We start from the raw sequence: 14,048 nt of genomic DNA, 5'->3' as shown, positions 1-14,048 counted from the left end.
AATAGAAGTGGGTGACTTGAGGAATAAAGTTGTGCCCAGGAACTTAAGTGTTTCATCGCTGCCAAGTCAGGAATTAAAATCGTACAATGGCAATGAGAACTGCTCCCCAGGATATATTTTTTGAGGTGACAAGAGCCTGTTAAGTTAGAAAACTGGAGAATTGTAGGCAACGGCAAGAGGGCAGACAGCATACTGTGAGTAACCTATCATTAGATGAGTTCAGGCTAAGGGAAACCTTGGCTACTCCTCTACAGTTAATGCCCCTAGCAGCATTTTCCCTGAGGAGACATCAAATGTGGCACAGAAATGGCCAGACTGGAAGAAATCTTTTACCTACTTCATAGAAGGTAGTGGAGTCACTGAAGATGGCCAAAGGAAGGCTATATTGCTCCACCAAGCAGGTATGGGAGTACAGCGTATTTTTAGAACCCTGACTGTGGCTGGAGATAGTTTTGATGATGCAGTTACAGCAATTAGATAACAATTTTTGCCTAAAAAAATGTAGCATAGCATGTGAGAGGCATGTTTTCTGGCCAACTGGCCAGGGTTCTTCCAAAATTATGGATTCTTACCTGACTAGGCTAAGAAATTTAATTAAATCATATGAGTATCCCACAGATGACGTTAATTTTTATTGTAGAGATCAGAGATCAGATAATTGAAAAGTGTTTTTCTAGGTAGCTGGGAGTTAGATTTTTGAGAGAGAGAGAGAGAGAGAGAGAGAGAGAAAGAGAGAGAGAGAGAAAAAAGAACTTGACACTAGATTGAAGAAGATTCTGTGAGATCTAGGCAAGATAACAATCTCATCTCAAAGTAAATAAGTTACGTTAACAGCCCCAAGGCAGTGGAACTTTCCATGCAAAAAGGGGAGGAAATACAAGAAATTTTTTGCATTTTAATTGGCCGAGAAATAATTCGGGTAGGACTAGCATGAATCAAAGTTGTCAGCATTGTGGTTTACAAGGTCATTGGCAGAGCAATTGCAGTGTTGCAAAAAATAAAACATGCCAGAAATGTGGTAAGATAGGTCATTTGGCTCGTGTTTGTAGGTCCAGCGTAGTTTCTTATCATACCAGTAACTCAAATCAGAAAGTGTCAGTGACGCAATCCAGTATGAAAGCGTCCAGGGGAAGAGGAGTCGGTACTGTGCAGGAATTATACCAGGGGCCAAAGAAGTCAACCCAGACATAATCAGCATGTTAATGTAGTAAAAGATTTACAGGCTGAGACACAGGATGATGATCATTATGGGGACCATTATCTGTTTCTTGTCAAAAATGTAAATAAAATATCTACTGTATTCAGATTTAATGTCAGTAATGTACTTATTTAATTTCTGATTGATTCTGGTGCTTTCTGTAATACATTTTATTACTGCAAGTGATTTTGAAAAGTTGAGTGAGTCTGTAATTTTGACAGGTTGTAAAAAGCATTTATACTGTATATCCTTATGGTGTGAAGACCCCATTAAAGGTAAGAGGATAATTTAGGGCAAAGATTGAATCCCCATCTGGGAGAGCATGTGTTGAAACAGATTTCATTATTGTTGAGAAAAATGATGTTATTGATAATAACTTACCTGGTACAGATACAGTGATAGCATTAAATATATTAAGAATGGGTGAGGATGTTAAACAAATAAAAGCAAGTACAGTACTGGTTGTGTTAAATGTTCAAATTGAAAGGTGAAGTATGAATCTTGTTTTTCAGGTCTTGGTAATATAATATAAGGGAAAAGGTTAAGAAAACTCATGATGATTTGTTAGATTTAGATATTATTGAGCTAGTTCAAGGTCCTTTTAATATAGCACCTGTTTTTGTCCCCAAAACCAGGCAACAGTGATGAATTGAGATTGTGTTGATATGAGAAGAGCTAATGAGGCTATTTTAAGAACTAGGTACCCTATTCCAACAATAGGTGAATTATTAATGGACATGAATGGTGTAATTGTGGCTATTTTAAGAATTAGGCACCCTATTCCAACGATAGATGAATATTGTTAATTGACATGAATGATGTAATTATATTTTCTAAACTTGATGTAAATTGGGGATTCCATCAAATTGAATTAGATCCAAAGAGTAGGTATTTGACTACTTTTGTTACTCATAAAGGGTTGTCCAGGTACAAAAGATTGCTGTTTGGAGTTAACTGTGCTCCTGAAGTGTATCAACATACTTTGCAACAAGTTTTGCAGGATTGTGAAGGAGTCAGAGTACTAGCTGATGTTTGGTAATGATGTTAAAGAGCATGGCAGTAGGTTGTAAATGGTCTTGGCAACATTGTGTAACAGAAGTTTCACTCTAAACCCAGATCAATATAGTTTTGGTATGGAAAAGTTCATTTTTATGGGATGTGTTCTCTCAAAGAGTGGCATTGAACCTAGTGATGATAAAGTTAAAGTTGTAAATGAAGCTAAAAGGCCAGAGAATGTAAATGAAGTTAGGAGTTTCTGTGGTCATGTAAATTACTGTGGTATGTTTATCAATAATTTGTCAACTGTAGAAGAACCTTTAAGAAGGTTAACAAGAAAGAATATAACTTGGCAGTGGGGAAGTGAACAGGAACATTCATTTCAGGAATTAAAATATAGAGGCTTATGTCTCCTGAAAGCATGGGATATTTTAATCCTGTGTCACATATCCAAGTGATTGTAGCTGCTAGTCCAGTTGGACTTGGAGCTATTTTAGTACAAAAACAAAATGGTGGATGTTTCAAACCAGTAATGTATGCTAGTAGGTCATTGACAAGTGTTGAACCTCACTACTCTCAGACAGGAAAGGAGGCCCTTGCTGTTGTATAGGCTTGTGAGAGGTTTAGATTGTATGTTTTAGATATTCTTTTTGAATTGATAAGTGATCACAAACCACTTGAAGTAATCTATTCTCCCAAGTCAAAACCTCCTTTGTGTATTGAAAGATGGGTCTGAGACTGCAGCCTTTCATCTTTGAAGTATAAACCAGGAAGGACTAATAGAGCTGATGCATTGTCTAGACTACCCTTGCCAGATATTCCTAAAGGTAATGTAGCAGAGGGATAAGCTTATTTTATTGCAAAAAAGTGCAACACCTATTGCCTTAAGTACTAAGGAGACTTAACAACAGTCTGTTGTTGATATAGAGTTGATTAGTTTGAAAAGCTGTTAGGACTGGTGATTGGAATGAAGTTCCAGCTTTAAAGCATGTGAAAGAGGAAGTATGTACCCTTGGTAGTTTACTATTAAGGGGGCAAAGAATTATAATTCCTAAATCTTTGAGAAAATAGATTCTTGATTTTGCCAATGAGGGGCATCAGGGTATTGTAAAGTGTAAAAGTAGATTAAGACAGAAAGTTTGGTGGCCTGATATAGATAAAGAGGTGGAAAATTATGTAAAGAGTTGTAAAGCATGTTTGTTAATGAGCAGTAATAACATGCCAGAACCATTGAAACCAACTTCTTTACCAGAAAGACCATGGCAACATATTGGGGTAGATATACGTATGCGGTCCTTTGCCAAGTGGTGAAAATTTTAGTTGCAGTAGACATGGTTGTAGATGGTTTGAAGTAGGAATATTGTACTCCACCATTACTACCAATACTGTACAGTAAAATGTATGGATAACTACAAACGAAGGGCCTGGAGAAGGGGGAGAACTGACAGGTTGATAACCTGACCTAATAATGCTTTGCAATCTGTCTGCTTCCCTTATCTTCCTATACTAACAAACTTTAGCAGAAAGTCCTTCAAAGATCCCTACTACTTCACATCTATTCTCAAGATCACACTTCAGACCATGGCAGCCAGTGAAAACAGTATGTATCTCCTAAAAAATCAATATACTGCTAACACAGTAATCGTTCCTACAGAACCTGGCATTCTCAGCCTTGGTTCCAGTGGAGGGAGGCATCCTAGGAAAAATAAATGTCCAGTACCATGATAGCAGCAAACAGCCATGAAATACCAACAAATGCCTACACACAGTGGTGACAAGGAGAATTCTGATGCGCTAAAATATTCAAAACACACTTGGTGGAGAACAGGTGTACTAGACAGTCATCCGGGCAGCCATTAGATCTTTTGTTTGAATGCCAACTTGCTTATCGGCATGAAGATAGCTTATATAAGCTAACTTTAACAGTAGGTAAGATTCATCCCAAATAAGGAGTACTTCACAGATTTGCTCTACAACTCATCTACAAATTAGTGATACTGTACTGTATACTTGACTGACTTCGACTTTTCAGTACCTGTATTAAACGAATATCCCATATTCTTGGGGAGTGCAGATCAGTATTACCAATAAAACCTATTTATTATGAGTACCTTATTTCACCCAACTGTGAGTGACAAGTCATGGAAAAAATCCCTTAAAAAAATTTTGTCAGAAGCGTCAACATTTTCATAGTATCCAGCATTCATGCATTTTAAGAAGTTATAATGTACTAGATAAACTATAATTATGAGTATGAAGAAACCCCATGAAAGTTGAGAATCATAGTCGGCAGTCTGGTTTAATTATTGAATAACAGTAACAAGGATATATGAAGTAATATTGATAGCATCACACATATCAGTGGTATCCTTTGCATTTCCCTAAGACTTCAGCACAAGCCAGGAAAGAAGGAAAACTACAGCATAGCTGACCCACATTTTAGTGGAATTTTTTTGCACCATGTGTACGGAAATAATTGAAATGATGATAATCAAAATATTTGAGATGAAATCTGACCCCAGTACATTTGAACTTTATTGGAGAATTTTGTAGTAGTTCATATAGTGTCATTTTCTTCCTGTGCCACAATTTTTGAGGCTGTCTTGGAAATTGCCATAGGTATTAACAGTGAATGTCCACGAATGTTATAATGTATATATGAGCAATAATAATATATTGGTAAGTACAGTACTTAGAATAATTTTCATAGGCAGTACATTATTCCATAAAGTCTCCAAGTAATTAGTACCATGTAGTAATTAATAGATGTACTGTATTGTGATTTTTATTTTGTCAATATAAAAAAAAAAAATCTTGTTTTTGCTTGTTTGAATAACTAGTGTTTCACTGCCTCTCTCAATAGTACTCACTGGCACTAATTGTGTACTTGTTTTTTCACTTGGAGACAGTCTTTTGGGATCTCAGTTCTTGGGTATGTCTAAGAAATGGGATGTTTTAGACTGTCGGATCCATACCATTTTAATTTTTTATATGGACATTCTATAATGTGAAAGCATGCTTAGCAAATTAATTGAATTTAGCTTGAACCATGTGAATGGTTGGACACATTTAATAATGATAACTGCAATAATAACAATAGCAGTTACATTTAGAATGAGGATGTGGAATATAGATGGGACTGGAAAATAGACTGAGATCTCAATGATTGGGATGGTTTGGACATGTGATGAGAAAGGATGAAGAACAAATAGGCTGAAAAGTAGTAGACATGGGAGTACTACAGCAGGATGAAGACCTGCAGGAGGACACAGGCAATCGTGGAAAAGGACGTACAAGTATATGAAGACCCAGAGCAGATAAGAACTCGAGCAGAAAATGAACAAAACAAAAGAGGGTGACAAGAACTTATTTCCTGTCTTACCCCAGAGAGGGGAAAGCTAATGTGAAAATGTTAATGATGGTGATTGTAGTATGTTTGGAGTGGGTACTTAGTTACTATGTGATGGGAGGAGCAACATTGAAAGAGAGAAGGAATACAAGAAGTTCGTGGATCAGAAGAGTGGAATTGCTGTAAGTAATGAGCTTGCTTACATGTGCTTATTATTACTAGTTTGAGCACTTACCATGGGGCAGCACTTCATAACAATCTTCCTTCACTCTGTCACTGTTTAATGGTCACACTTTTGAACCTCATTATGTAACAAATATTTTAAAAATATTTGTTTGTATACATGTAATTCTTGGTGAATTTTATGACCAAATTGATCAAACCTGTAAAAGTGTGAAAACAGTGCTGCACTTATGAGGGATTATTGTACTTGTATCAGTTGGATATGAAATAGTATAATACATGTAGACCTGTTTCCCTTCCATTATAAAAATGCTGTGGAATCATCGTTCATAACAAAAATACTAAGAGGTTCTTTAAACTTAAGAGCTGTGCAGCACTGAAATATTTCTGAAGACATAAGATATATAATTCTTTCGTTGCTTTATTAGAATTTCAAGTAATCTATAGCACCAATTTCCTACTCACAATACTGTACTGTACTGTGCACTAGTCCTTACCTGTTACTGAGCTTTATGTATTTAGTTTTATGTAATTTTTTCATTGTAACAAATTTTAAAATGGATACAAGGCATAATTGTGAGTTCAGTTATTTTTGCATTGAAGTAAAAGTAGAGAACTCCACTCCTTCATGTACATTGGTCTTATTTACTTAATTAGGAAATACAATCACCTTTTAAGGGAAGACAAAGAGTAGGCATCCAACATATGCTTTAATTAAAGTGACTGTCAGATGTAAGATTAAATGCAATCCCTTAACCTGATCTTCAGAGAACTTCAGACTTGATTGACTCTCACATGTACCTGTATAATGATTTTGCAAAGTTCTATTCATATCCACTTTATGTTTTATGTGAGATCACAATAGAGGGCAAAAATAGCGATCCGAGATAGGAACCTGTCATAGTTATTGGGTTGGAAACAAAGCTCAGTTGTGACAGCAGAGCAGGGACAACATATACAAACCTCACCTTGTGTACTGGGTTGGAAAGAACACTTGCCCTTAATCCCCTACCAGTGAAGTTTGGGTACAATAATTTTTTTTTTGGTTTGTCCATTTACGATTTCATCAGTGTATCTGTTCAACTTTTATCATCATAGCAACTGCATGGTTCAAGATACTTCAGTCAAACCTGGTGCAAAGGTAACCCAATGCCTAGATGTACATGTAGAAAAATTGTCACTCTCTTCCATGTTGGTATAGTATTTTGCACTTACCTTGTATTTATTATTAATTATTATTATGTGAAGTCTTTGTCAAAAGGTAATAATGTATTATGCTCTCAGATTCCATAGACTTTATACATAACTTTTGAACTATAAGAGATTCATATTTTGCATAAGTTCCTCACTAATGAAGCCCTGTCAGATGGCACCAAGGTTAGTGACTTTGTAACTTTGACAATGAACTTCCATACCACACAGCTTCCATTGATGACATTTGTGTTTCCCAAATACATGGAAGTTATTTTCTGCCATCAGTGACATTCAAGTTTCCCAAACATCTTTTTGTGGGAAAATTGTGCAGTTTTTTAGTATTGCAAAAGCTATACAGGTGTACTGTAATGGTGTCCTCTTCAACATTTCTTCAGTCATGGTGTTCACAAAGAGGTGTTGGTCAGGGCCTAGTAGGAGACACATATTACTTTAGTAATACTCGCCAAATGTTAGTTGTTTGTAATAAATAATGAATAATTTTCAGAGACATTTTTGTATGTGTTAAACCAGTTAACATTGACTGTATATATGTTTATGCTGTTATAACATTTGACATTATCTTTCACAATAGAACTCATGTCTGCTGATAATGTTAACTTAACCAGCTGATAGTAATTTTAAAAAATGCGTTGTGTATTTTACTTTAAATGCTGTGCTGGATTACTGCTTACTCCCCTCTGTGATACTTCAGAATATTGGGTTATTGGTTTACACATCAGTAATCCAAGGTATTCTTTGAGCATCAGTTTTAATTTTCCTTTTGATCATTTCAGGTATGCTACATTGGCGTGCTGTGTTGTTATCTGCCGGCTCTCCAAGCTGTGTCATTATGTGCTGGCTTTCCAAGATTTGACAACCTCATCTTCAGTCATGCTTCAGATTTAAACTTATACCTCAGGATTAAAGCATTTTTCAGTGTTCCAAGTAAGTCTGAATTGGTTATCTTCTACAGTTTACCAGTAGTTCAAACCTCTGTTATAGTCGACTTACTACAATTTACATGGCATTTAAAACTTTGAAATTGTCACCATTTTACCTTTCCATTCTCACCTTCACTATCACAGTTAGGCTAACCATATGAATCAGAGATTTTTACATTTGAACAATTTTGTATCACAGGTTGAATGTTGTATTCTTTTACGAGTGACTTGACAGTAATGCTCCTCTGTTACTCTCTTCATAAAAAAACAAATGATTCCAATGAAGACCTTAGACAGCAAAGTCCCTTATTAGCAGAATAGCTATCATAACTTTCAACTATTATGATACCACTTACTGCATGATACAAGAGTATCATGCAGTAACCAATAACAGTTCCTTCCAGCATAACATTTTACAGCCCTTTTTTCTTGAATATCCATCATTTAATAAAAGGCAGTTTTTCTGGAATGAAGAATCTGAAAATAAGAAACTGAAAGAATTTAACCAAGTGTTGGAGTTGTCATATTCCTCATTCCAAAGAAAACACCACTTGAAAGTCTAGCTCATGTTTTAATCGATCACCCCATGTGACTTATAAGTATGTGGTTATTTACTCAGTACCCAATCCAAGAGTGCAGAGAAAGCATACATGTTCTATGTGACTGGCCAGTTTTCAGCAAGTATCAAGTTTTGGAAACAAATTTTGAGAGGAAATTTTGTCAGAATCTTCTTCACTCTCAGTTTAGCTAGTCATATTTTTAAGAACAAACCTTTTGGACCAGCCCTGCGAGAGTTAAGAAATGTTAACTCGGTCAAAACTAGAATGCTTAGTCAGTCTTCCGTTAAAAATGATCCAGTATAATAACTACTTCATCAAAATTCCTTCGCTGCTTTCCATTGCAAGGGGACAAAATCAAAAGAATGAACTTTAAAAAAAAAAACATTAATAGAAATGTTCGTTTCAAAAAGGAAAATGATACGTGGCAATTACAGTATAATCATTCTTTATAATCTTCCTTCCAAAAATATGACAGCATCTTGTTATTAATAAATCTTTCAGCAAGGTCATTTACATTTAGTCCTAGAATTCCTCATAAAAGAAAGGGCAAGTCTTGCTTACCAGTGAATTGCATTCAACCATGAATGACAAAATTCCTTAGTACTAAGATATCTAACATGGAAAACAAATGACCCAGTAATACTAGGTCTCTCCAATTACAAATACCTACCACACAACCTGAAAGCACTGTATCCAAAGGTCATGTCAGTTTAAAACTCCAAAACTGAAGAAAGAACTATGCATAAAAGCCATCACAGTATCTGACAATCCCTTCTTGATAAAAATGATCAATTGCTAAAGCACTTTAAAAATACCCTAAGTCTATGAGCTTAAATTTTCAATTACACTTTGAGCTAGAACAACTTTAGAATGCCCTTCACACCAAATTTTGTGCCTTGTTGTCTTCTCTTATTTCAAGGATGTTAATTCCTATAAGTATTGGTAGGACAGCTGATATCGTGTACATCATTAAAACAGCAAGTTGATCATTAATTTTAAATCTAAACTAATCAGCTTTACATCATACTTTCAGAGAATTTTTAAACAAACATTACATATATGAATCCTGCATAATCACAGTCATAAATACTATTATTAGATGCTTTGTTAACTGCAGCCATGTAATAAAATGATAATGATGAGCTAAATCTACAAATGCTATTCTATCAATTACTAAGCTACTAGGACGTAAACCATCAGTAACACAAAATGTACTGTACAATAAACAATACAATACTGTACTGATAATGTCAACGGCCTACACCTTTCAACAGCATATCACAAGAATTTAAAGCCAATAGTCTCAGGTATATCTTCATATACCATTTAGCCTGCAACTTGAATTTACTGTAGATGAACAGCTTTGTGGCTACTCTTGCTGCTCTCCATTTCTAGTTAAAATAATAACACATGTGTTTTAAAAAGCAGTTCTGCATAAAACCAAACTCCATAGGTAACTAATTGCTGCAATGAAAGCACTCACAGGATGAACCCAAGTTTTGTGAAGTTTGTGATGTGCCAACCCTTCCAGCACCAAGTTTCGTATAAAGGTTCTGTAATAACTGCAATCTGCTAGGAGTCTACACTGGTTTCCATAACTTTGGATATTGTATGGTGATGTACCTTAACAAAACACAAATGACATGTTAATAGCAGATTATGAGTTATATGTCAAAATGAAGTGAAATGATAAAAAAAAGACTAGCTTTACTGCAAACAGCAGCTTTACTGCAAACAGCAGCAGAAAACACTAGCTGCTGCAAGCATCTAATAACAGTATGGTACCTAATGGGCAGTGGTATTCTTTGATACCTTGTCTCCCTTGCTGAGTCATAGCTATTTGGAATAGAAATAGAAGCTACAGTTGAAAATCAGTAGCTATAATTGTGTAAAGCTGTGACCTTTTTATTCCTCCCTTGAACATTCACCAACAAATGCAGCATTCAAACGGCTTCTTTCCTCATCATAGTGATGTATAATTTCAGTCATCTGCCCAATTTTAGTAAGTGACAGATGCTTTACATACTTCAGCTAAATGTACATCTCAGAAAATTCTAAACCTAACTAGAGAGGACCTGTTTATCATCTGAGATATTTAGCGAGAATACTGTACAGATCTGTCATCACTCTGAAAACCTTAATTTGTGCTTAACACAAAGAACAAACAGTACAAGATAACTTAGAATATAGAACAAAAAAGATTCCGGACAAATGAACCTGGTCCACTAAATAAAATGAACAGCTCATAAGAAAACAGCATTCAGTATATATAAATAAAAAGGTCCCACATATCAAACTGTACCAAAAATGAAAATGATTAATCTACCCTGAATGCACCAAGTCATTCATAATGAAGGCTGCACTTAATGCTCCTTTACACCAACTATTTCTTTCATCATCTTCAAGGCTATTTCACTGCTGTCAGCTGGGACCTGAAAAAGTGAAATGCACTTTGTATAAAGAGAAACACACAATAAATTTAGTGAGTTTACAAACAGACATGTTAGTCAAGTTTTGGTTCAAGAGACTAATGAAATTATAATTAAAATATCTAGATCAGGTTTTAAGTTTTTTTTTTACAATAATACAGTATGCACTGTTGAAATACAAGTAGGCTTGCAAGTAACAAGCAAGCCAAGTGCAGACTGGGTAAGGGCTGAGGCACCTCATAAAAATAAATATACAGTAAAATGAATGGAAGTACTGCAGTACAGTAAACCCCCCGTATTCGCGTTCTCATGGTTCGCAGACTCACGCATTCACGGGTTTCTCTGTGGAACATATCTAGCCATCATTCGCGGAAAATTTGCCCATTCTCAGTATTTTTCACTGAGAAATATTCACTAATTACTGTATTTTCATATAATTTTCGTGAATAAATGCACTTTTTGTGATAAAACTATTAAAATACTCAGGTATAAGCATTTTTACAGGGTTTTCTTGGTTTAAGCTATCAAAATGGGCAGTTCTAAGTGTTTTTAGAGGGTTTTAAGCATTCAGGATTTGACCTATTCGCGGGGGGGGGATGTGGGACACATCCCCCGCGAATAGAGGGGGTTCACTGTACTTCATGTTTCTGTGCTGCAATACATATGTTTATAGTTAGGAACCACTGTTAAAACTTTTTTACATAAATCCAAATTTTGTCGTTTATGTACCCTTTACATCCCTTATTAAAATCATAAAATACTGAGTGGATGGAGCTAATTAGATGTTGTAGTGAATAACTGAGCTCAGCTTTTTTAAAATGAAGACTATTAATTACCATATCTCATACTATCCATCCACTATACAATTCACTGTGTACTGGCAATACAATACTCAACTACTATTCTTATTATTTAACAGAACTACAGTAGGTGTTCCTTTCAATTTTGAGCCTCTTTTTTTCAGCACTTGAAAACCTGTCTCATGCACATATGCCACATGCATCTGATATTCCCTTTCATTGGAAGGAAATGTTGGGCCACCATTTGAAGTAACCCCCCCATGGGCCTATCACAGTCTTGCAGATATGTGGTAAATGGGAATCTTTGCTGACTCCTTTCAGCCTAACAAAACTCTGGCTAAATATTCTTCAGGAATATATGTTATTTTAAAAGTATCTCAGAAATATAAGAATATCAGAATCTCAAGTAAGTTTTCCTTCTGTAACACTCTACAGTACAAAGATTTACTGTGCTTCATAATTCTCTATCATGATTTTTCCTGTGAATGACTTAGTTTATAGACCAGACACTCTCTCTCTCTCTCTCTCTCTCTCTCTCTCTCTCTCTCTCTCTCTCTCTCTCTCTCTCTCTCTCTCTCTCTCTCTCACTATATATAATCCCCGGTTAATGGCGGGGTTTCCATCCCCAGCCGAGTGCTGCTAACCAAAAATTGGCAATAATAGCATAAAAAACCATGCTAACAGCGCAGTTAACCGGAGATTGGTGCCGAAATCCCCACTTAACGGTGCTGTTAACTGGAGATCAGCACCGAAATCCCCACTTAACGATGCCGTTAGCTGGAGATCAGCACCGAAATCCCACTTAACGGCGCTGTTAACTGGAGATCAGCACCAAAATCCCCACTTAACGGTGCCATTAACCGGAGGTCATCGCTGGAAATCCAGTTAATGACGTTTCTAGCCAAGCGCTGTAACACCGAAACACCATTAACCAATCCCGCTGTTAAACGGGGACTGCCCGCACTCATGTACACTGTATCCCACCCCACCTTGTACAGTATATTTGGTAGCAGTACACTAATATATAATCTGATCTCTCTCTCTCTCTCTCTCTCTCTCTCTCTCTCTCTCTCTCTCTCTCTCTCTCTCTCTCTCTCTCTCTCTCTGTACAACACTTTATACTCATGTACACTGTATCCCACCCCACCTTGTACAGTATATTTGCTAGCAGTACACTATGGCCTGATGTCTAAAGCATTTCAGTAGAATAAAAAAAAAAAGCAAGCAAACATTTCATATAAATACTTGAACCACTTGATTGACTCCACCTTCATTTATTTTTTATAAAAAAATTAAAAAGTGAGCTCAAAACTGCTGGCAGTGGCTGTAATACTAAAAATTTGTTTGAAGTTGATCAGTTTTATCATACAGTATTTAGAATCAAAAGTAGGAAAGTAATCAGTATCCAACTAAGTACAATTAGGGCAATTTCTAACAATGTAACAAGAACACATATGAAATGCTTTAGTACAGGCAGATTAACCACAACAGCAATGTACACATCTACAAAACAAATTTGTTCATTTATAATATGAAAAAAATATTACAATGTATGCATCCACAGTAACAAATTTCTTCATATAGAATATAAAAATGAACATGCATGAATGAAAATTACCATGTGACCAGCATCCATGATCCAGTAAAAACTGAAGTTCTTGTACGATTTTGTGAAGGCTGCTGTTCTACCATCTGGAGCTTCTATTGGCTTCCTTGGGGACTCTAGCCATTGTGGAGTTCCAGCCCACTTTAGGTTTTCAACCCATTTTTCAACACCTAAAAAAATTTCCTTGTTAGGAAAATTCTAAATTTTATTTTCTCTTGCTTGGGCATAGTCCAGAGATCCACGCCAGGTATCTTATGCCCTTGACACCCTACCATACTCATGGGCCACTACTGGGTAAAGACTCATTCTGGCATGAGGCCTGCTTAATCTAAACAATTGTCAATCACATTCACTAATAAGGCAGTCATATTGATTAAAATTGAAGTAGTTGAACCAAATTCCTAAGCCACATTTCTACTCTTACTGGGCTGGTGCAGGGTTGAAAATTATCACTAAAGGAAGTTATGGAAGTAGGACATTGAGATAGGAAGGGACCAAATTGAATTAAGCAAAGGTGAAAGACAGAAAACAGTGCAGCACAGGACCTAAAGAATACTACAGGTGATTTTTGGTGCTGTTGACATGATGCCTCACAAGTAATATACAGTACATGTGCAGTATTGCAAATTATATTCAGTGCTTGATAAAGCTTACAATTGGTAAAGTTTTACCATAAAACTTTAGGGGTTGACAAAACTCATACTATTACAGTATTATTTTTATTATTTTGGAAGAAGATTGGCAGTATAAGTTTCTTCTTGTCAGCAGGTAAATCTTACAGCAGCTGACCAA

At 35.9% G+C, this 14,048-nt stretch overlaps 1 protein-coding gene across 1 annotated transcript in view; it reads right to left on the bottom strand.

Moving 5' to 3' along the window:
- Window positions 1–8,849: 8,849 nt before the first annotated feature.
- LOC136851325 (retinoid-inducible serine carboxypeptidase-like) overlaps window positions 8,850–14,048 on the bottom strand; it is a 95,541-nt gene continuing 90,342 nt past the window's right edge. Inside the window, exons 9-10 of the mRNA XM_067125357.1 lie at window positions 13,269–13,426; window positions 8,850–10,853 (exon numbers count right to left, since the gene is read on the bottom strand). Of these exons, the coding sequence (XP_066981458.1) occupies window positions 10,785–10,853; window positions 13,269–13,426 (227 nt within the window). The 3' untranslated portion in view covers window positions 8,850–10,784. The remainder of the gene's footprint in view (window positions 10,854–13,268; window positions 13,427–14,048) is intronic.

Source organism: Macrobrachium rosenbergii, chromosome 23, assembly GCF_040412425.1.
Source record: "Macrobrachium rosenbergii isolate ZJJX-2024 chromosome 23, ASM4041242v1, whole genome shotgun sequence".
Classification (NCBI taxonomy): Eukaryota; Metazoa; Arthropoda; class Malacostraca; order Decapoda; family Palaemonidae; genus Macrobrachium; species Macrobrachium rosenbergii.
Note: the sequence above shows the minus strand (reverse complement) of the source record. Positions and strands in the feature narration are given on the sequence as shown.